Source organism: Misgurnus anguillicaudatus, unplaced genomic scaffold (genome assembly GCF_027580225.2).
Source record: "Misgurnus anguillicaudatus unplaced genomic scaffold, ASM2758022v2 HiC_scaffold_32, whole genome shotgun sequence".
Lineage (NCBI taxonomy): Eukaryota > Metazoa > Chordata > Actinopteri > Cypriniformes > Cobitidae > Misgurnus > Misgurnus anguillicaudatus.
Window position 1 is genome coordinate 431,958 of NW_027395282.1, and position 23,074 is coordinate 455,031.

The 23,074-nt window shown below is 37.7% G+C and overlaps 2 protein-coding genes across 4 annotated transcripts in view; both read left to right on the forward strand.

The window, feature by feature from the left end:
- On the forward strand, window positions 1-15,285 carry LOC141349222 (aminoacylase-1-like). 2 transcript variants are annotated; one of them, XM_073865564.1, is made up of 15 exons: window positions 1-112; window positions 752-894; window positions 2,149-2,213; window positions 5,614-5,718; window positions 5,803-5,897; window positions 5,983-6,059; window positions 7,726-7,815; window positions 9,695-9,751; window positions 9,848-9,921; window positions 10,000-10,049; window positions 10,894-11,038; window positions 13,629-13,697; window positions 13,853-13,932; window positions 14,023-14,083; window positions 14,392-15,284. In XM_073865564.1, exons 2-15 carry the CDS (start codon window positions 765-767, stop codon window positions 14,554-14,556), a joined length of 1,263 nt encoding a protein of 420 aa, XP_073721665.1. In that variant the 5' UTR covers window positions 1-112; window positions 752-764; the 3' UTR covers window positions 14,557-15,284. The 2 variants fall into 2 exon arrangements, with proteins under 2 accessions (XP_073721665.1, XP_073721666.1); XM_073865565.1 differs by lacking the exon at window positions 1-112 and adding an exon at window positions 156-227 and having other exon boundaries at window positions 14,392-15,285.
- A 1,713-nt stretch (window positions 15,286-16,998) lies between these two features.
- LOC129453676 (phosphofurin acidic cluster sorting protein 2) overlaps window positions 16,999-23,074 on the forward strand; it is a 68,930-nt gene continuing 62,854 nt past the window's right edge. For both annotated transcript variants that reach the window (XM_073865636.1, XM_073865637.1), the window contains exon 1: window positions 16,999-17,338. In XM_073865636.1, the coding sequence (XP_073721737.1) occupies window positions 17,124-17,338 (215 nt within the window). In that variant the 5' untranslated portion in view covers window positions 16,999-17,123. The remainder of the gene's footprint in view (window positions 17,339-23,074) is intronic.

The following is a 23,074-nucleotide window of genomic DNA, read 5'->3' on the forward strand; positions in this document are numbered from 1 at the left end:
AGCTACGTCACAACAATGCATCTACTACGTCATTACGCTGCAGTCCGGAGCGAGGAGTTTACATGATAGAGTTTAATAACTAACCGGTTAATCTGAGATCCCTGGACCAAAGGTAAGTTCTGAATGGCTTTACATAAGCGATAGAGATAGACAAACACTTAGTTAAGCGTTTCCTCACTAGTTTAAAACACAGATTATCTCTCTGCTTGTTTTGAGTAAATCTGCCGGTGAGTAAATCTATGAAGCAGAATATCGGCTGTTATTGACTGTGTTTGTTGTTTACGTTAGATGTGTCTTGTTAATGATGACACTGTTTGTTTTTTTCATTGTATATTAGATGCGTTCACATGATTCACTTGAAATTTGACCCGTGTTTACGACTAATATATTGTTCTGCACATCATGGCGATATCCAGTTGTGCACGCATCATTTAGATTAACTGTATGGTGTTGTACTTAAAATATGATATGTTATAGATCATCACAGTTTGTGTCCTTGATCGATTACACGTTTTTAACCTTAGGTGATTAGTGAAATGACTAAGCTAGTACACGCTAAGTAGTAGTAATAATGTTATTAAATGTGCATACTAGTCCTAAGAACATCGCTTAACCCCACAAAGAAATGAAATTTGCATAAAGAATTGAAGCCCTTTTTTAGAACCATTAAGATCTTTTGGATTATTTAAATGTAATGAAAGTATAGGAGTGTGTAATGTCAGTGTATTAGATCAGACATCTGTTCCTGCAGGACAGTGGATCAGATGTTGCCTGATAAAGATGGACCGAGTGGAGGTGGAGTCGTTCAGGATAAGACGGGTTCAGAAGATCCATCAGTGACTCTGTTCAGAGAATATCTGAGACTGAAGACCGTCCACCCTGAACCTGATTATGGTACCGTATTTGATTTACAGAGACACGGTTACATTATAGGGGTATTAATGTTTCACCTCTGAAGTTTGGGTTTATAATGAAGATTAACCTTCGCCCAGTAATACATCTTTGACCTAGCCTGGTTTAAACCAGACCATTCTCAGTAGTAACTGAGTTATGATCTGGCAAAGCTTCATAGACAAATCATTTCCAAAGGGGTGTCACCTCACCATCGGATGTCAGTCAAATGTCCAATTGGATAGACCTAAAACCAATCACAGCGATGCAGGAGATGACGTATGCAGAGCTATAATAGACTTTTCAGATATGTATAAAGGCTAGATGTAGAGTCTCTAACGTCATCACCTGGCGGCCATCTTACCACAGGCAGCTCGCTCACTCGTAGCATTGAGTTTTAATGATGGATGTACTTTTAAATGACCATAACTTTTCAAACGGTGTGGTTTCTTACAAACGTTTTTAACATGGCTATAATTCTGGATGCTTTTACAATGAAGACTTTTCATGAATCATAAGTATGCAGTGTCATAGGTACATCTGTGATGTTTATAACAAACCAAACCATTTGAAAATCGATAGAAAATTAAGCAAGTTATGGTCATTTAAAAGAACATGCACCATTAAAACACAATGGTACGAGTGTGTGAGCGCCCTGTGGTAAGATGGACGCCAAATGCGGACGTTCCACTCAATTGGCCAGCAGCGCGGACGAGACATCTAGCCTTTATAGATATCTATGGGTAAGACAGTGATAACATCTTTTTTTTTAGATATGAAGGCTTCGAGTGTTGTTTTTGGCTCGGGTTTTAACGGAAAGGAAAAGTTTAAAGCGCTTAAAACAGACGCGATAGCTGATTTGAACGAGTGATGTTTCACGATGGCAGCATCCATCTTTGTAATGTACAAAATCTGCTTCACCGTCGCTGTGCTGTCATCATCGTGTAAAGGCTGCCCCAACGTTTCTGATTGGTGCCGGGATTTCTCGGCATTAGAAATGGGCTTGAATGGCCTCCTTGCCAGACTACTTGCAGAGCAAATCTGAATTTGCCGGAAGATGTCTGGGTTTTCCAAGGCTATCTTTGACCCCTAAATGTTTTTACAAATAATAATAAATGAATTACAAGTGGAGCACACTTTGGCCCATCATATCTTTCAACTGTACACTGTGGTAATACCACTTAATATAATCCATGGTATATATTTGGGTGGTGTATTAAATTTGAAAATGTTTTGTCACCTGTCAATCATTGTTAGACGCTGCATTAAGATTTCTGGACCGGTTGGCAAAGGAACTTGGTCTGCCTATAAAGAAAGTGGAGGTAAAAACATTAATCTGTTACTTGACTTTAAGTAGTAAATGCATTCCCTGTGTTTTGAACCCATGTTTTTGCTTTTGATTGTACCATGTTCTGCTAGTTACATTGATCTGACTTTCATCATGTTCTTTGTCATGCATATTTTAATAGTTAAATAAGTGTGCTGCTAACCAGATATGACACAACTACCAAATCACTTTCAGTTTTTCCCACAGATCTGAAATATACTTGTGGTGGTAGCCGTTGAAATTGCAATCATTACCCCTTGACAAAAATCGGTCTACATTATATTTCAGAAATTGAATCACCCTGAACTCTCTTTGCCATGAATGAAGCTGACACTGTTTGACTAAGCACTAATATATGAAGTTATCTGAAATGATCAAACTCTATTGAATACAATAATATGTATAGTATTTTAATCGGATTGCAGGTCTATAGATTAAAATAGGATTATAAATGTGACCGGTGTTATAGACCATTTTGGAAGATGTAAACAACACTGGTCCAGAAACACCTCTTCTTTCAGTTTGTAACCATTTTCTTGTTTTCTTTATTTGTGAAATAATCTTATACAACATATAATACGACATACAATAAATAGTAGTATTAAAAAACTGAAACTGCTTCTGGACCAGTGTTAAATCTTGAAAATGGTCTATAATGGTTTCTTCAGTTTCTATTAGAGCAAAAGCAGTAAAAGTGCCTCTCTTGCATTTCCTCTTTTGCAGCTTAATCCACTCATTATTTTAGATTCAAAAGTCTACTTGCTGTCCTGGTGACGGGTGACTTTACATTACAGCTTTGTGTTTTTTAGATCTAGAGTCAGCTTGAGCTTTGCTCTTTCAGTGCAATGAGCTTGACATTAGCATTGCTTTTTTGCTACCATCTCTGTGCTCTATGAGAAGGTGGTTCATTAATAATGATATTATAAAAATGGATAAAAGAAAGTGGAGCGCATGGTTGTGACATTCAAAACGAGCCAATTGTTATCGCCATAGAAACCAGAGGCACGCTTGAAACATCAAATGTGCTTTAGCGTGTTAGCGCTGACTGACTCTGATCATGGCCGTTCTCCGATCGACTAGAGTTTTACACACACTGTAAATCAGACCCTGGACACAAGATAATTAAACTGCGACTGACATTTTAAAATGAAGATTCGGAACCGTACAGGTCCCAGATCCTCCGTGAAGAACAGGGGTCTTAAAGGGCCAGTGTTCTGCAAACTCATTCGGAGGTTGTTGATCAGAGCTGAAACTAAACTCAGAACAGTGCGAACAGCAAACTTTAGGTCCTCCGTTACTTGGGCCCACCCAAGTAAAGTCAAAGTGTGGGAAACACTGACTTTTATTCTAATCTGAATTTTTATTCTAAGCAGCCGTGTTTGCAATGAGCAATAAAACAATTTATTTGTCTCTTAAACCCCATTTACACATCACTTTGATTCCAGAAAATGTTGGTTAAATTGTCAGAGCCTTCTGTGTGAACACAAACACATCCTGGAAATGTTTTGGGATTGCTCCTGCAAAGGGGAATTAGTAACATTGCTGTAACATTTACAGAACTGTGCGAACAAAAGGCAGAAACACTGCCGTAAGGGGCGTGTCATCGCAACAAGTTGTTGTCGTCCAGCTCTTTGAGGTTTTAAAGGGCACCTACTATGCAAAATTCACTTTTATAAGGGGTTTAGACATAATGCATGCTGGCAGTGTGTGAACACAACCACCCTACAATGAGAAAAATCCACCCGCTTAATTGTCAAAGTTAATTGTCATTAGACATGCTGTTTTGATTGTCTTATCAATGTGAGGTCACATTGATAAAGCCCCGCCCACTTACAGTCCTGCATTACCAAAGTTTCCACCCAGGGCTCCAGACTAACTTTTTTCACTAGGAGCACTGTGGCCCCCAACTGAAAATTTTAGGGGCACCACCAGAAAATTTAGGGGCACACACCAAAAATCAACATGCTTACCAAATATTTACATTTCTACCAATTTCCACTGTATTACTAATAAATACTTTAATGATAGATGCAGAAAGTACAATGTGCTGTTTCAAATTCAGTGTCACATCACAAAAATATCAAATTTATCAGTGAGTTGTACTCTGTGCACTAGATATTATTGTCTCAGACTGTATTAATCAGATCTATTTGAACTGAAAGCGCTCACTGTCTGTTTGTAAGGAAGTGAGGAGCTGGAGCTCATTTGCATTTAAAGGTACAGACATGAAAACACCCAAATAGGGGCATTTTAGACATGCTATAATAAATGATTTGTGGGGTAACTTCACAGATACATTCTGGGCACACCTGAGACTTATATTACATCTTGTAAAAAGGCTATAATAGGAGCTCTTTAAATGCAGATGAACATATACGATGAGAAATGTCTGCAAACTGGACTGAAGCAGAGATCAGGTCACTATCCGCGCTTAATATATGATTGTTCACCATAATAACAGAACAGTGCGTCACACGCTACTTTATGGTCTTATCTTAACCAACAATGCATGTGCGTCGTTCTCGAGAGAAAATTCACGGATAATAAGCAAACTTCAGACACTGCAGGAAAAACCTAATAAGTTCAGGGGCCTTATGTATAAAGCGTGCGTACGCACAAAATGGGGCTGGAAACGTGCGTACGGCAGTTACCACGAGGCCCCAGGACTTTAAATACGTCACGTGTCTTTACGGGATCTTTACGGTATGTGAATCCACACACAGATTCTGCAAAATCATTGGCAGTGTGAATGAACCAAAATCAAATGATCCCTGGACAAATCCCAGATGCATTTCTGTTTGTATAAAGGGTTTTTATTTCTGTGAAACTTTGTTGGTGTACATGTGATACCTGTATGTTAATGTGTGCCAAATCCCCCTGGAGAGCCACTGATCTGAGTTTAGTTTAAGTTCTGATCAATAACCTCTGAACGCGGCTGATCAACATCTTCGTTATTACTTGCACATTACAGGCACACGTGTTAAAGCAGAGTTTGCAGGACACAGACCCTTTAAGGCCCCTTTTCAAGACTTGTATGGGTGCCTGATTGCATAGATGAGTGTTTATAGCATGTTGCTGTGCAGTTGTTTGGTTTTCTTGGTATTTGTTGTTGTTGTTCTGTTCATGGTGGTTGCTCAAGTTACATAGGTCACTATGATATTTTGGTCTGTAGATATTGCTCAGGTGCCCCCTCAAGTGTCTTGTATATATTTTGTGCATGTAATCCTCTGCCAGATAAACATATGACTGATCACTTTGGAATACATATAAGTTTATTCTGACGGACCTATCAGGACAGATGTCTCATGTCAAGCCTTGTTAAGGACACATAAACATTGTGAAGAGTGTAAATAACCAAGTTAAAAGTTAAGAGTGTTTCTTTGACTCGTCCTCAGATATGTCCTGGCCGAGTCATTGCCATCATGACGTGGGTCGGCACCAGGCCGGAGCTGAAGTCGGTTCTGTTAAACTCACACACTGATGTTGTGCCGGTTTATGAGGTATTGTGGCGTAAGACATCCTACCGATCAGATCATGATGTGTGTGTCAGAAACTCACTTGTGCTGTATCCCCGTCTGTCTCAGGAACACTGGAAATATGACCCATTTGCTGCCGTTAAAGATGCTGATGGCAACATTTTTGGCAGAGGAGCTCAGGATATGAAATGTGTAACAATCCAGTAAGTTTAAAGACATTTACAGCACATTAAATGTTTGCTTGTGTCAGCTGCTTTTGTTTTGATTGATGTTCATTTTGGCCTGCAGGTACCTTGAAGCACTTCGCAGACTGAAGACCGCTGGGAAAAGATTTCCTCGCACTATACATTTAACATTTGTACCAGGTCAATACAAAGCGAGTAGATGCCATATTTCATTTAATGGGATTGAAATAGATTTCTGTGTAAATTTATTGATTTGTACAAAACAAACTACATTTAGCTAATTTTCAAGTTCACATTTTTATTCATTAGGAGTACATACATGATTTTAAAGTAAAAAAAATCACGCTATTTCCGGGGTTCCCACCGGTCCTTGAACTCCTTGAAAGTTTGTGAATCTTGGGGAAAAAATTCAAGGCCATGGGAAGTTTTTGAAAATATACATAGATAGATACAGGTCATTGAAAGTGCTTGAATCTATTTTATGCAAGAAGTCTTCTGGGAAAAAAATCCATAATATTCCCTGTGTAGTGTAGGATAATATCATAAAAATTCTAGACTTTTTAAGCACACGTGCTAAACTGTTCACTTTAAATGCTTATATCTTCTGTATGTGAATGTTGATTCATACCAAAATGCTTTTTTGCATAGTTGTGTTTGACACATGAAAACATCTCGGGTTACATATGTAACTGTTGTTCCCTGAGAAGGGAACGAGACGCTGTGTCTCTCTTGCCATACTTCCTGCGTCCCTGTAACGCTGTCTTTGGCAATATACTTCCTGACTCTCGCGTCACCCTGTCTTTGTCGTTAAAGGGATACTTCACCGATTTAACATTCAGCTTTGTATCTGTAGAAACCCGGCAGTATTACTGAATGACCATGTTTCCCTCCATCATTTCCCCCTGAGAGGAGAGATATCTGCATTTTGGTTCTGCAAAAAAGTCCTCCGATGATGCAAAAATCGTCATATTACATCATCGGAGGACTTTTTTGCAGAACCAAAATGCAGATATCTCTCCTCTCAGGGGGAAATGAGGGAGGGAAACATGGTCATTCAGTAATACTGCCGGGTTTCTACAGATACAAAGCTGAATGCTAAATCGGTGAAGTATCCCTTTAAGTCTCACCATTGGTTGATTTTGATATACACATTCAGACGCACTTACACCTGGAGACGTCCAAAAAGTGTCACCGCAGTGACGCAGCACGAGTTCCCTTGAAAGGGAACCGTAACAATATATCTTTAAAGGTAACACAATGTGTTCTCACTTGAAATGTGTCCCCACATTTAGTCCTTGAATTTAAGGGTATTGGACCTGGAAAGTCCTTGAAAGGTCCTTGAATTTGAAGTTAACTAAGGTGTGGGAACCCTGTATATCCCCTACATAACATGTTGGCCAATCAGAAGACATTGAAGAGGCTCGCTTAGCACGAACAGCAACGTCACAAGCCAAAAGCTCCGGTTTCACCAGCTACACGATAACACTACAACAGGAGTTTATAAAAAACTTCACCCTAGCAGAAGTTCAGAAACCTGATATTGTGTTTGGCTGATTTTGAAGCAGGGGCTTTATAGACTCTGGATGTAACGGTGTGTTTAAGACAAGCTGTGAAGAAAGCTGTAAAATCTGTGAAAAATAATGTGCTTTTTGAACAAACAACCATGATATAACCTATCCTATGACACCCACATCTCAAAATCAAGCATAATAACACCCCTTTAAACATCCATGTTGATGTAATACATGTATACATGTTTGTTGAGTAAAATATAATTAATAAGCTCAGTTGGTGCCACATTCATATCTGTCTTGACATATTGATAATATTTTCCTATTTTTTCCAGATGAGGAGGTGGGAGGACATAAGGGTATGGAGACGTTTGTAAAGCACGCTGAATTTCAGAAGCTCAATGTGGGTTTTGCTCTTGATGAAGGTAAATATGTCTTTAGATTGAAGACTTTTATTTCCTGTGATTGCATCAGTTTATTACAAACGTTTCAGGGTAGATTCAGTGATGAATGCACAGGCTGATACTTTAGTGTCTGATTTTCTGAAGGAAATGTGTTGATTATAGGTTTGCTTGTGTCCTTATCTAAAGTTATTTGTTATGTTGACTTTAATGTCAGTCATCAATTACTACACTGTGTGAAATACAGTTTACTTTGTTACAATGATCCAGTTTTATTGTTTATCAGACACAGTGCGTTATGCTTTTATCTTCCCTTTGGACCGCTATATTAGGTGTAATAAAGATACTGCTATATCAGCTTGCAGTGAAAATATAGTAATACATGGCGACCCATGCTAGGCCTGCATGATACTGGAGTTAAACTATTATATTATGTTTTCTGCAATTTGAGAAATACCAATCTCATATAGTGTAACACTGGTTAGTTTTGCTTTTCGGCTACATAAAGAATACAGCAGCCTGTTTATCTTTATCACACGTGCAAAACTAATGCAGATGTGTTAGTGAGAAGACACTAAACTCAGTCAGAAACTATACACATAGATCAATAGAGCATGTCCTTTTGATGTGTATCTGCCCTGCTAAATGTTGGTGTGTGTGCTGGAGATCGACCGATATGAGTTTTTCTATTGCCGATGTCTAGTGCTGCCGATTTTTTTTTTTTTTTTGGCCGATATCGCTCTGTTTTCCCCTTTATTTGCATGCTAAAATGTCACACTAATAATAACAACGAGGTTCGTACGGCCCTGAAAAACATGGAAAAGTTATAGAATTTTAAAATCAAACTTTCCAGGCCTAAAAAAGTGCTGGAAAATGAATAAACCCGGAAAATCATTAAATTTGTCCAAAGAATACATGTAAAATATATTTAATTGCTAATTTTAATCAGGCGTTCTTGCGATCAGGCTAGTCGAGGGAATGCTCGCTGCGAGAGGGTCCCTACTGCAGCAATGTAACTTAAACGTAAATTTATCTGATAAATGGTGGGTGTTAATGTGTGGCTTCATTCAGGAAAGAGATCATGATCTTGGACGCGCAAAATGGCGACTTTGCAAACATGGGAGAGGCGGCGTTAAGGTTGCTATGCTAAGGGCGCAAAGCACCTATCTGCAAACGAACAAACTTTGAACCCCATCACCGGATTTTTTACCCCGATGAACAGCTTCAACTAAAGTTGGCTAATTCTCACTATTTCTACAAATCGTGTGAAGATGTAAGCCTAGTTTTTCAAGTTATGTTCCCCGATAGCAAGATAGCTGCCAGATTTGCATGCAGCGAATGTAAATGTTCATATATTTGAATGTATGGAATGGCTCTTTAACTGACTTTGTCAAACATACTGAAGCAGTTAGGTTGATGGTAAATACGAGGCATAGTTTGTTTAAAAATGATTTGTTACTAAATCTTGTATTTCAGTTTTTTAAGGTGATATCAGTGTTACTGGATATTTTATTCATTTTATTTATTTATTTATACTGCTGTCTCCCAGTTATTTACTGTAGGTATTTAAACCATCTTACTGGTTTTGTGTTATTTAAATAAAGTTTTATTCTGTCATTGATTGTAGTTTAGGTGTGGTACATTTTACATTTGGGCGTTTATCCGATGCTTTATCCAAAGGAAATGCAAATTTTCATTAGATATATCCGTCAACATCTAGTGTGTAGATTATAGAGGTGCAGGCAACAATTATTCATGTAAGCAATTCTTAATTCTTCTGAGTACTTGAGTACCTAAAAACATTGCAGTTTAGTGTATCTGTGTATATCTTTAAGATCTTTCCTCTATATATAATCCAGTGAATCATGAACAACCCTTTCTCTTCTTTCATTTTTACACAAAGGTTTGGCAAATCCCACAAACAACTTTACTGTCTTCTATGGAGAAAAAAACCCATGGTGTGAGTATCATCTCATTTTAGTCGTCATGTTGATTGAGACTTTGTTTATAAACTACCTGTGATGTTAAAGTGTCTGATGTTAATTCTGTCCTACAGGGATTACGGTTAGTTGTCCTGGAAGTCCAGGTCATGGCTCCAGGTTTGTGGAGAACACGGCAGCAGAAAAACTAGTGAGTGTGTTTGAACTCTAACTAAAACTAATCTCTGTGATCAGAAACTTATTGTGTCCTTTTTTATTGTGTCCACAGCGGCGAGTTATAAACTCATTCTTGGATTTCAGAGAGAAAGAGAAATGTCGGTTAGTCCAATTTCTTTATGTTTTAATAGACCTTAACCTGCTGTTCAGTTCTCATATAACTAGCAACTACCTCAGACCATATTAAGATGGTCAATCAAATTTTTATTTTTGATCCTGATTCATCAATTCAATATCTTGATTTGTTGATGTGAAGCTTAACTTTATCGACGGACAATGCAAAATGCAGTTTTTGTTGTTACGTGACCTCACTAAAAAGTTTGGACAATTCCAAAGACGCAACCTGATTCAAACGCTTTGATTCGTTAAAGAGCCGTATAGAGTCATGTGTTCATGATCAGACTGGTTGCATTAAATTTAGGCTTGTTCGACTTCATCCGGCGCTGCAAGAATCGACAGCCGGATGACGTCAAAGTACCGTGAGAGCAATTTGTGAAATCTTACAAGTTTGCTTTTATGTTACTCTCGTGGAACTTTGACGTCATCTGGCTGGCGGTTCTTTCGCCGCCGCATGAAGTCGAACAAGCCTTTTGTCTGATTCACTAAAATGAAGCAGTTCATAAGAGTCATTAGTTTGGACTACGCAGTACTATAAAGAAGCGTTTTCTTGCCGTTATTTACAGGTACACGGTCTTCTTTCTCATCACATTGAAGTGTAAATTGGTCAAAGAAACTGATTAAATATATATTTTATACATCAGGATACCAGTGCTGGGGTGGCATATAGGGTGGCAATGCTTTTTCTTAGGGTGGCGCTTGTCACCCTGATAGATCTGCCCATGCATTACATATTTATTGTGCTCAGAGCAATCATCAGTATGAAATAAAGTTATGCTTTGGAGGCACAAACTGTAAATATTTTGTGTTTTTTGTGTGTCACTTTTAGGCTGAACACCAGCGAGTGTTTCACACTTGGTGATGTCACGACTGTTAACATGACGATGGTGAAAGGGGGAGTGGCTTACAATGTTGTACCAGCAGAAATGGATGTCAGCTTTGATTTGAGAATCCCGCCCACTGTCGACCTACAGGTTTGCATCTGAAGCTTTAAGCGACAGCCTCAGTGACGTAGCAAGTCAGTCCCGGGCCCATATAAAAAAAAATTTACGGGCCCCCTTAAGCCAAAGCCCCCCCAACCTTGCCCGTTGGCACTGTTAACTGTGGCGTGCAGGTCTGTTAACCACTTAACTGTCACTGTTCCTGTAGAGGAACACCTAGGTTTACTTCAATATTTTGGATGTAAATGTTTATTGAATCATGACAAACTATATATTTTTGGAAAGGTCTAAGCCTCTAGAATACATATTTCAGCAGTGTTTTATAAAATAAATTATGTAGGGAGAGTAATTGATTACTTTATGAAGAGAGTGCGCCTCAAAACATTTATGTCCTGCTAAATGTCATTGTCCCACTGGTGGGATGCCTACAATTACTTCAGTGTTTTGCATATGAATTCTTATCCAATCATGACAAACTGTATATCAATGGAAAGCTCTAAGAGTGTAGTTTTCATTTGTCATCATCATTTTGGGAAAATATTGACATAGTGTGAGTCATTTTCTAAAAGGTCACAGGCCCTCAAGCGGGCCCACATTGTTTTTACATATTTATAGTACTAATACCCTATCCTAAACCTAAAAATCTTGACAAACTATATATCACTGGAAAGCTCTAAGAGTGTAGTTTTCATATTTCATCACAATTTTTGGAAAATTATGACGTAGTGAGAGTCAGTTTCTAAAACGTCACGGGCCACAGGTGGACCCAATTTGTTTTTACATATGTATAGCACTAATACCCTGTTCTAAACCTAAAAAATCTTGTCAAACTATATATCTTTGGAAAGCTCTTAGAGTGTAGTTTTCATATTTCATCAAAATTTTGGGAAAGAAATGACGTAGTGAGAGTCAATTTCTAAAAGGTCACAGGCCAACATGTAGGCCCAATTTGTTTTTACATATATCTAACACTAAACCCTACTCTAAACCTAAAAAATCTTGATAAACTATATATCACTGGAAAGCTCTCAGAATGTAGTTTTTATATTCAAGGTCATCTGATGATAGAAATAATGTAGTGACAGTTTTTAGTTACATGACCCCACCCCCCATAGGAATGCATATTAATTTTATATATTCATAATTCTAATATCATATTATAAATCTTCAAAAATGTTGACAAACTATATATCATTGGAAAGCTCCAAGAATGTAGTTTTCATATTTCAAAACGTTTTAGCAGTTATAATAATACAGTGACAGTATTTTATCAATTTGTGACAAGAGAATGCAGCAAACCGTTGACATCTAGTGGCCGTTGTTGGTAAAACCACTAAAAGTGTTACACAAACCTCATTTTTTGTGATTTTAACTTAAAATTTGGATCACAACTGCTTGAGACATATGGCCTCATGTTTACATTATTACTTTTGTGAAACATTTTATTTTTATAATTTTATTTATCACATTAATATGTTATTGCATTATTTTTAATTATTATAATAAATTTAAACTGCTATAACGATTTTTCTGTTAAATATTTTCACCTCCAGAAACATCAGTGAAAACCCTTACATTGTCTTCTTTAAAACAAGACCAAGATTAGTCTTTTAGACCAAAAAATGCCAAAGTTATATTAATTTGAACCTGCACATCAACTTTTCACCCCCCACTCTAAAGGGTGGAGTGACAGGCAAGTGGTTAACAACATATACTTTTAATAAGGTAGTCAAATATTTTTACTTTACTTTTTTACTTTAAAGGGTAGATTTAAATAAAGAAAAACAAAATGTTATGGGTAGTTTTTGACTCGGGACTAACTTCTCCGCCTTCTCTTTTCTCTTTAAGGCCCCACTTTTATATTTATATTTGTCCATCCTTAATGTTCATGTAGATAGCCCCTATAGTAACCTCTCACACTGTGTTTTTTTGTTTTTTGGCGTGGCGATGAGTCATGTAAAAAAAATGATGGCGTAGTAGTCTACGGCAGCAGCGGAGTGCAAAAATAAAAAATAAACGCAAACAAGAAATGACGGATAAATTAGACATTATGGAGAAATAAGAAATCACTACACATGATATGCATACGAAAATATATTTATTGTGGCCACAAATAAAAATTTAATTGAAAAAACATTTTTTTATTAAATTTTGGGGCGGGCCCCCTATTGGCCCTGGCCCATTTGCAATTGCATCCCCTGCATGCCCACACGCTATGCCACTGGACAGCCTGATACCAGATTGTTTTATGAAATTAAACACATTTTTTCGAAAACGATGTACTTATATATACATGTATAATATATTTACATGTAGCTTATAAATCATTTTACAGAATTAAGATTATATACATCAGCCGTCAAACATGAAGCTCTCTTGATTTGGTGTAAAACGAATATCAGTGACCACGACTCCACATGAACTACCATTTTCACACTTTTACACAATCAGATAAATATTTACATTTATTAATTTAACAGACCCTTTAATCCAAAGTAACTTAAATATTTAATATTTAATAATACAGAGCATTTAATATAAACAGTAAGCATAGTCTACATAGTTATGACGACCAAAACACGACTCAAACTGTCACTAAATTTTCTAATGTCTTATTCTTTAGGAGTTTGAAAAACAAATAAAAACTTGGTGTAAGGAAGCTGGTGAGGATGTGACATACAAATTCGCACAGGTCAGTTTAACATTTACACCATTATCACAACATATTTCTCTCATCTTTGTTACTTTACATATTAATAAACTGAATGATAGACAGACACCTAAATAACTCGAAACTGAACATGTTTAGATGGTCCACATGATTTTTAACATTTGTTTTATTTTCAGAAACACATGGACCAGAATATGACGTCCACGGAGGAGAGTGACCCCTGGTGGCAAGCATTTAGCTCTACCTGCAAAGCTATGTGAGAAGACACATAAATAATACACAAAAACATGCATTACTTAATGTTTTTAAGTCTGTATATATGACTTATTATTATGTGTTATAACAGGAATATGACTCTGATAAAGGAAATCTTCCCTGCTGCCACAGACAGTCGCTTCATCAGGGAAGTAAGTCTTAAGAACAAACCATCCAGACCTTTAACCAAGTCACCTTATATTAACGTAAAGAAAGCACTATATACTTATTTCATGGATTTATTTGTGTGCATAATTTGAAAAAGTTGTGTAGGGATGTGTAAAAAAATGCTGATTCCCCGATTTAATTTTCATAAGTGACGTCACGCACTACTTTGCCTATTTGTGAGGTCATCACGTGTTGTAATCTGTTTTGATCTCTATGCATGAGCTGAGCTCTTATGAATCTTTATGTTTAGTTTGCAGTGGTTTGGCCTCATGTAATAATGTTTTTTGTTTAGTTGGGTCTTCCAGCCATTGGATTCTCCCCGATGAACTTGACTCCTATCCTCCTCCATGATCACAACGAGTACCTGAATGAAGGAGTATTTCTACAGGGCATCCAGGTGTACGAGAGACTCTTACCTGCGCTTGCCGGTGTGTCACCACTGAGCGGTGAAGAGTAAAAATCAATGCATCTATTGAACGCTTCTTTCTCTTGCGGTTTTAAGTATTGGTGCTGACTTTTGCACATATCAAAAAATTGCCATAACACCAAAGAATGGGCTAAACCCATGAAATACACATCACAATCATACATTTGATTTACTTTACTCAGGAGTTTATTTGTTTTAATAAAGTCTTAGATACTCTTGTTAGAATTAAGTCTTACTTACTTTTACATCTGTGTTGAGTGATACATCTAAAAATTAGATGTTGTGTTTTAATTAACCGTTTAATGAATGCGCATAAATAATTAGGCTTTTATCTCATTATAAAAAATGATTTCAGAGACACAACTGTATATTTGCTTGGCATAGATGCATTATATATTCTAAACATACACTTTTGATGCAAAGATACAATAAATTCTATATGCTGAAATGCATCTAACCTCATGATTACTATGTGTGATATGAAAATCTATTTAATTATGCAATGTCTTAAGTGTTTTCAGTTTAATTTCGTAATACATTTAAAATCTTGTAATTTCTTGTACAAATGTAAATGGTTAAATTTAAAATGATAGTAACAACAATCATGTTTTCTTTTCTTTTTTTTTTTTTAGTTAAGCATAAATATTGAAATGAATGTTTTTAAGGTAAAATGTTTGCCTTGATTAAAGTTAACTGGTACATATGTAAAAGCTTATAAGTGCCTCTAAAAAGTATCCTGTGGTTAAAAATAATAACTTAAACCAAATAAAGAAATACGGAAGAAAATCTGTTGTGTAATAGCTTTTTTTCTGAAATGTTCATGCTAAAAATCTTATTTTGTTGTTAATAATTTGAACTGCTTACTTAAACTTGAAGGGGGGAATTTGGAAATTCTCAAATAAAGTAGAAATTTGAAGAGGTAAAACTTCCTGACAGCAATGTTTTGGAAGATTATTCTGACGTGTAAGCAAGTAAATGTGTTTTTCCGGAAACATTCGCTACAGTTGATCTGTGTTTTATAAATCTGATCAAACTAAAGTCTCTTTAGAGATATGAAGAATGCAATACTACTCTAAAGATTAACATGAGATAAGCAGAAACAATATGTGCTATTGGAGCTTTAATATTAATGAGTCAAGCTTTCATCGAGGGGCGAACTTCTGATTTCTGATGAAGCCAATACAGAAGTGACTTAAACTGCAATTCATTGACTGGCCACAAGAGGCTCCAAAAGGGAGTCAATTCCCATAGACCCCCATGTTAAAATGCCCAACTTTACAACAGAAAATAATGTTTACAGCCTGGTACAAAAAGTGATTTTGGTCTATTTAGCTAATTTGGTCTATGAAGCTATTTTTTGTAACTCATCCGTTTAAATTATATTACGACTTAATATTCTTAGCTGTATAATAGCTCTAAAATGACTTCTTCAATTCTTCCCAGGCTTTTAAAAGTGACAAAAATTGAAAACAAAGTACCAAAGTTTTATCCAGATGTATTCCTTTAAAGGTGCAGTGTGTAAATTTTAGAAGGATCTCTTGACAAAAATGCTAAATAATATACAAAACTATATTATCAGGGGTGTATAAAGACCTTTCATAATGAACCGTTATGTGTTTATTAACTTAGAACGAGACCTTTTTACCTACATACCAAGGGTCCCCTTACATGGAAGCCGCCATTTTGTGCCACCATTTTTCTACGGAATCCCTTAACGGACAAGTTTTTTTAACGACGTTGTCTCCGACGATAACATGTTTGTCCGTTGGCGTCTACCGTAGCTTCTCTATGTGTTTCAAAAGCGAGGGGTGAGCAGTGGACTAAGCTGTTGGTTGCAATTCACAACCTCACCACTAGATGGCGCTTACATTTACACACTGCACCTTTAAAGTAGTAATTACGGCGTGAAATCAATTTTTCTTGAGCTTTTGGCATATTTGTATGATTAATACACTGCAAATTTCACAGCTTAAAACATCCTTATTTATGTAATCAAGTGTTTAAATGGTTTGTCAATATTGCTGGATTTGTGATGTCACAATAACAATCTCATTTGCATACAAAACATCATTGCATGAAAAACCCACGTCACGACCCCTTTAAATCCTCAACAGAAATTAAGTGTTGAAATGTTTGATTCTTAGTAGTTTTTTATAAATCTCAGATTGCAAACGTGTATGTTTCATTATATTGCACTTTACGTGAATTTCTCAGGATTTAATAAATGATGGTGTGACATTGAATTTAATGGATTTGTCCCCATTTGATTGTTTTACCCTGTGTAACTGTGTTTTTTAAACATTGTGACAAACATTGTGTTGCTTGTTTATGCTATCAACACGCCACTGATCATTCGGACGAAATGAAAGAAAAGATCCGGATGAGATTTGTGTTTTAATTTAAGTGGAAATGAGAAGAGTGATGCAGCGCCCTCTATCGGCCTCGCGCAGATCACATCTGCTCCACTTTAATCTGAAGCTCCGCCCCTCACCATCGCAAATCTGTGTGTGTGTGAGAGATGAGCTGAAATCCATCCGGACCGTGTGCATGAAGAGTGAGGTCCAAAAACAACACAGTCCAGCTCGAGTGTCGCTTCGATGATGGCCGCGGCTATGGAGAGAGGAGGAGTCCGGGCCGCCTTCATGAATCCGGGTGTCGGCGTACCCGCGGCCGCTCCCGCTGCGCCCGCAGGATCCGTCATGGCTGGTGCCGCGGGTTCGGGCTCGGTGGGTTCGGCTCCGATCATGCCCGTGCCAATGAATCTGTTCGCGACGTGGGAAATTGACCGCTCGTCTCCGAGCTGCGTTCCGAGGTGATCTAATGCTATTGTTTATATGTGTGTGCATCAATAAATCTGTAAGGTTTCATCAAACACCAAATGCATTTCTTTGATTGCATGATTTTCAACACGCGCCTTTAACTTTTAACTTACATGTTCAGCATGTCGGGCTTCACCGTGAAACGCATGCATGCTGTGTTGTGATGGAGAGCAAATATGTGCAAATTGTACCATAAATATGTTTATGAACAGAGCATAATGTGAACTATCATCATTTGCATGCTTATTTTTAAAAAATACATGCATGCATATAACACGCAGAGTTAAACATGAGCACAGTGACATATATCCAGTTGGGTTTTATCATCATCATGTGTACAGTATGTGTGTCATATAAACACAGTTGCAATAGTTGTGTTGTTCATACATTGATGTTCTTCTGTTGTGTTATGATGCTTGATTGGGTTAATGCATTAGTGACCCAGTTAAAGATCCCTCACTCATGCTTTATTGCAAGTGGAATATTGAACACATTTAGATTTATTTCTTTGTTTTGGTTTTTAAATTCATTACTGATTGCTTGGGAGTTTTCTCAGTATTGAGTCCAGTTGGTGTCTCTTACAGTCAAATCAATGCAAATTTCAGCTTGTTGTGATGAGCATGAATGTCATTTGTTTATAACAGCTCTTACCATCAGTTATAGTTAAAAACTGTATTTAAGGCATATTAACTGGTATAAATGCTGTATTACAGCTTTTTAATCCAGTTTTATGGAATTGGTAAAACATATCTTACAGTATGATCCTTTAATCTCTGATTAAGTTCATTATGAGCAGTTTAAGGTTATTTTCATTGTAGTAATGTGCTTTGCATCTTCTGTACAGTTTCGGTATTTCAAGAAATCGTTCACACAGTCAGTAAACACCCCGCAGATCTTTCAGAGGTGCTAAAATGACATAATAGGGATGGTTTCCCAGACAAGGTTTAGAATAATTAATTGTATTAGGACATTTTAAGTAGTTTTACAAACAAAAATCAATACTGGTGTGTATATTGAGACAAAACAATTGCAATGATATACAGTACAGGCCAAAAGTTTGGACACACACACTCATTCATATAACATAATAATAATAATAATAATAAACTCATGCAAACTATGGCAACTTTGGAAATTATGTTGGTGACTAAAAGCATTCAAAATAAACCAAAACTCTGTTATATGTTATTATTTGAAGTGCAGTCACCCTTTGCCTAGAAATTGTTGAAGCGTATGCATGTCATTTTTTTAAGAAGCTTCTTAAATTTTTAATTTAGGATGAATTTTAAAGAGTACAGGAGGAGTTCATATTTAATCTGGGCTCTTATTGGCTGCTTTTTCTTTAATATTCAGTGTAAGTCATCTATTTAAAAATTAATATTTTAAAATAAAATTTAAGTTTTCTAAAATTAATCTGTTTGGCACAGGTACATTTTTGTCTACAAAAGTAATTTCAAGCATTTAACCATACGCCTTCAGCTTAAATGATTTTTAAGATCATAGTTAACATTTTAGTCAAGTGTGTCCAAACTTTTGTCCTGTACTGTATGTTAAGATGTGGCAGTAAAAGGTAGAAAGGTGCAATTAATCATTTTAAAAAAAGAAATACATTTTTGATTCAAACAATTACAAAAACAAAATAATGGAGGTATAACAATTATTGTGTAATTAAAATATGAATTGCTTTCTTCTGGACAGATGTGTTTGTAAGGTACCACTGCTTTGACACGTGTAGTCTATTGCAACACTTTCTTAATAAAAAGGTTAAATAAATGCATGTTTTTAAAGTCACAGAGTAATCGTGTTAAATAATCGTGATTATGATTTTTACCTACATTTTTGTCATTATGATAATGCCCATAATCGAGCAGCCCTACTACAAGGTGTTTAAACATGCATTTTAGTCTGGCACTAGGATAAGCCCTGTCTGGAAAACCATCTCTTAATGTTCATGCCTTGATTCAAGTGTTTTTCTTTACTTTACTTCAGACATGTGATTGTAAGATACAGTCAGGTGTAGTGCAATGGTTCTCAAACCAGGGGGGCCGCAAGATGGTGCCGGGGGGGCCCCAGTTTTATAAAATACATTAATTAGGGCCCGAGCACCGAGGAGCAGGCCAGAATGGCCTGCACCGAAAGGTGCGAAGCCCTATTGTTTTTGCTCGGATTATTATTTTTTTTTATTATTTTTATTAGGGCCCGAGCACCGAGGAGCAGGCCAGAATGGCCTGCACCGAAAGGTGCGAAGCCCTATTGTTTTTGCTCGGATTATTATTAGGGCCCGAGCACCGAGGAGCAGGCCAGAATGGCCTGCACCGAAAGGTGCGAAGCCCTATTGTTTTTGCTCGAATTTATTATTTTTTTTTTATTTTTTTTTATTTTTATTTTTTTTAACACTTTTGGGCATTTTGGGTGCCTTAACATACTCGAAAACTCTTGAAATTTGGCAAAGACGTCAAAGTCGTCCGTCATTGCAGAAAACCAAAGGCTGGACAACGGGCGTGGCACAGGGGCTCTGTAGCGCCCCCTGTAATGCAGAAGAAACCATTGATGCACAGATCGGGCAAAAATGTACGCACATGTACGAGAATTGGTACGCTTATAAATCTCATCAACCCGAACAACTTTCGCCCTCTAACATTTAAGCTCCGCCCAACAGGAAGTCGGCTATTTTGCATTGTTTAAAAAATGCATGCGGTGAACTTTTAAATACTCCTTCTAGGGGATTCATGCGAATGACACCAAACGTGGTGATCATGATGTCGAGACATTGTACTTGCTAAATTGCGAAGGGATTTTTGATATCTCGAACGGTCCTGCCAAGGCGAGGCGACAAAATTGTGGCGAAATCAGAGAAACAGGAAGTGTCTAATATCTAAGGCAAAAAAATTCTTATTGTTATGCCAAGCGGGGCGTTTGTTCGTGTGAAGATTCCGATCGCATTGATGCGCCTATTGTGAGTCTCAGGTATAGCGCCACCACCAGGCGCCAGGAAGTGTGTCAGTCATGAACTTTTAAATACTTCTCCTAGGGAATTCATACAATTGACACCAAACGTGGTGAACATGATGCTGAGACATTGGACTTGCTAAATTGTGAAGGGATTTTTGATATCTCGAACGGTCCTGCCATGGCGAGGCGACAAAGTTGTGGCGAAATCAGAGAAACAGGAAGTGTCTAATATCTAAAGCAAAAAATGTCTTATTGGGATGAAACGCAGTGTGTATGTTCGGCCAAGGATTCCGATCGCATCGATGTGCCTATTGTGAGTCTCGGGTATAGCGCCACCAACAGGCACCAGGAAGTGTGGCAGTCACAAAAGGTGGATTTTTTGACAGTTCCATGCGATGTTCTTTTAAATACTCCTCCTAGGATTTTCATGCGATTGACACCAAAAGTGGTCAACATGATGCTGAGACATAGTAGATGATAAATTGCGAAGGGATTTTTGATATCTCGAATGCTGCTCCCATGGCAACACGTCAAACTTTACTTTCATTTTCAGGGATATTTAAGCACTTGGCATGCACTTTGGGTGCCTTAACATGCTCGAAAACACCGGAAATTTGGCACAGACCTCAAAGTCGTCGGCCATTAGGTCTGGGTAAACGCTGGAACACGGGTGTGGCAGTAGGGCTCTGTAGCGCCCCCTGTAATGCAAAAAAAATATTGGTGCACAAATCGGGCAAACATGTACGCACATGTACGAAAGTTGGTACATATATAGATCTCATCGACCCGAACAACTTTCACAATCAAACCTATTAGCTCCGCCCCACAGGAAGTCGGCCATTTTGGAGGGTTAAAAAATGCATATTGTGAACATTTGAATACTCCTTCTAGGGGATTCATGGGATTGACACCAAACGTGGTGATCATGATGTCGAGACATTGTACTTGCTAAATTGCGAAGGGATTTTTGATATCTCGAACGGTTCTGCCATGGCGAGGCGACAAATTCATGGCGAAATCAGAGAAACAGGAAGTGTCTAATATCTAAGGTAAAAAATGTCTTATTATTATGACACACAGGGTGTTTGTTCGTCTGAAGATTCTGATCGCATCGATGTGCCTATTGTGAGTCTCGGGTATAGCGCCACCACCAGGCGCCAGGAAGTGTTGCAGTCACAAAGGTTGATTTTTTTGACAGTTCCATGTGATGTTCTTTTAAATACTCCTCCTAGAATGTTTATGTGATTGACACCAAAAGTGGTCAACATGATGCTGAGACATTGTAGATGCTAAATTGCGAAGGAATTTTTGACATCTCGAACGCTGTTGCCATGGCAACGCTTCAAACTTTACTTTAATTTCAGGCATGTTTAAGGCTCTTTGCGTGCTTAGATTAACTTTAAATTTGGCACACACATGAGAGTTGTCGGCTGTTAAGTGTTGACAAAAAGGTCAGATAAAGGCGTGTCTATTTAGTGGCTCACTAGCGCCCCCGTTTGTCTAAAATGTGGGGTTTCTTTTACCTACAGTACCCAAATTGGTCAGTAGCAACATGAAATAGTCCATTGATATTTACCCACTTGATGCACGTGCCCACTTTGCGTCGTTTTCTCGGAGGCACCGTGTAGCGGTAAAAAAATGTGCGAGGGCCCGCCATTGCTGCTTGCAGCTATATTTTTTTTTATTATTTTTATTAGGGCCCGAGCACCGAGGAGCAGGCCAGAATGGCCTGCACCGAAAGGTGCGAAGCCCTATTGTTTTTGCTCGAATTTATTATTTTTTTTTTTATTTTTATTTTTATTTTTATTTTTTTTAACACTTTTGGGCATTTTGGGTGCCTTAACATACTCGAAAACTCTTGAAATTTGGCACAGACGTTAGAGTCGTCCGTCATTGCGAACAGACAAAGGCTGGAACACGGGCGTGGCACAGGGGCTCTGTAGCGCCCCCTGTAATGCAAAAACAAACAGTAGTGCGCAGATCGGGCAAACATGTACGCACATTTACGAAAGTTGGTACACATATAGATCTCATCGACCCGAACAACTTTCGCCCTCTAACATTTAAGCTCCGCCCAACAGGAAGTCCACCATTTTGGATTGTTTAAAAAATGCATGCGGTGAACTTTTAAATACTCCTCCTAGAGGATGAATGCGATTGACACCAAAAGTGGTGAACATGATGTCGAGACATTGGACTTGCTAAATTGCGAAGGGATTTTTGATATCTCGAACGGTTCCGCCATGGCGAGGCGACGAATTCATGGCGAATTCAGAGAAACAGGAAGTGTCTAATATCTAAGGCAAAAAATAGCTTATTGTGATGCCATGCGGGATGTTTGTTCGTCTAAAGATTCCGATCGCATCGATGTGCCTATTGTGACTCCCGGGTATAGCGCCACCACCAGGCGCCAGGAAGTGTGTCAGTCACAAAGGTGATTTTTTTTCACAGTTCCATGCGATGTTCTTTTAAATACTCCTTCTAGGATTTTCATGCGATTGTTACCAAAAGTGGTCAACATGATGCCGAGACATTGTAGATGATAAATTGCGAAGGGATTTTTGATATCTCAAACGCTGTTCCCATGGCAACGCGTCAAACTTTACTTTCATTTTTAAGGCATATTTAAACCTTACATCTGCATGCGGTAAACTTTTAAATACTCCTCCTGAGGAAATAATGTGATTGACTCCAGAAGTGGTCAACATAATGGTGAGACATTGTAGATGATAAATTGCGAAGGGATTTTTGATATCTCAAACGCTGTTCCCATGGCA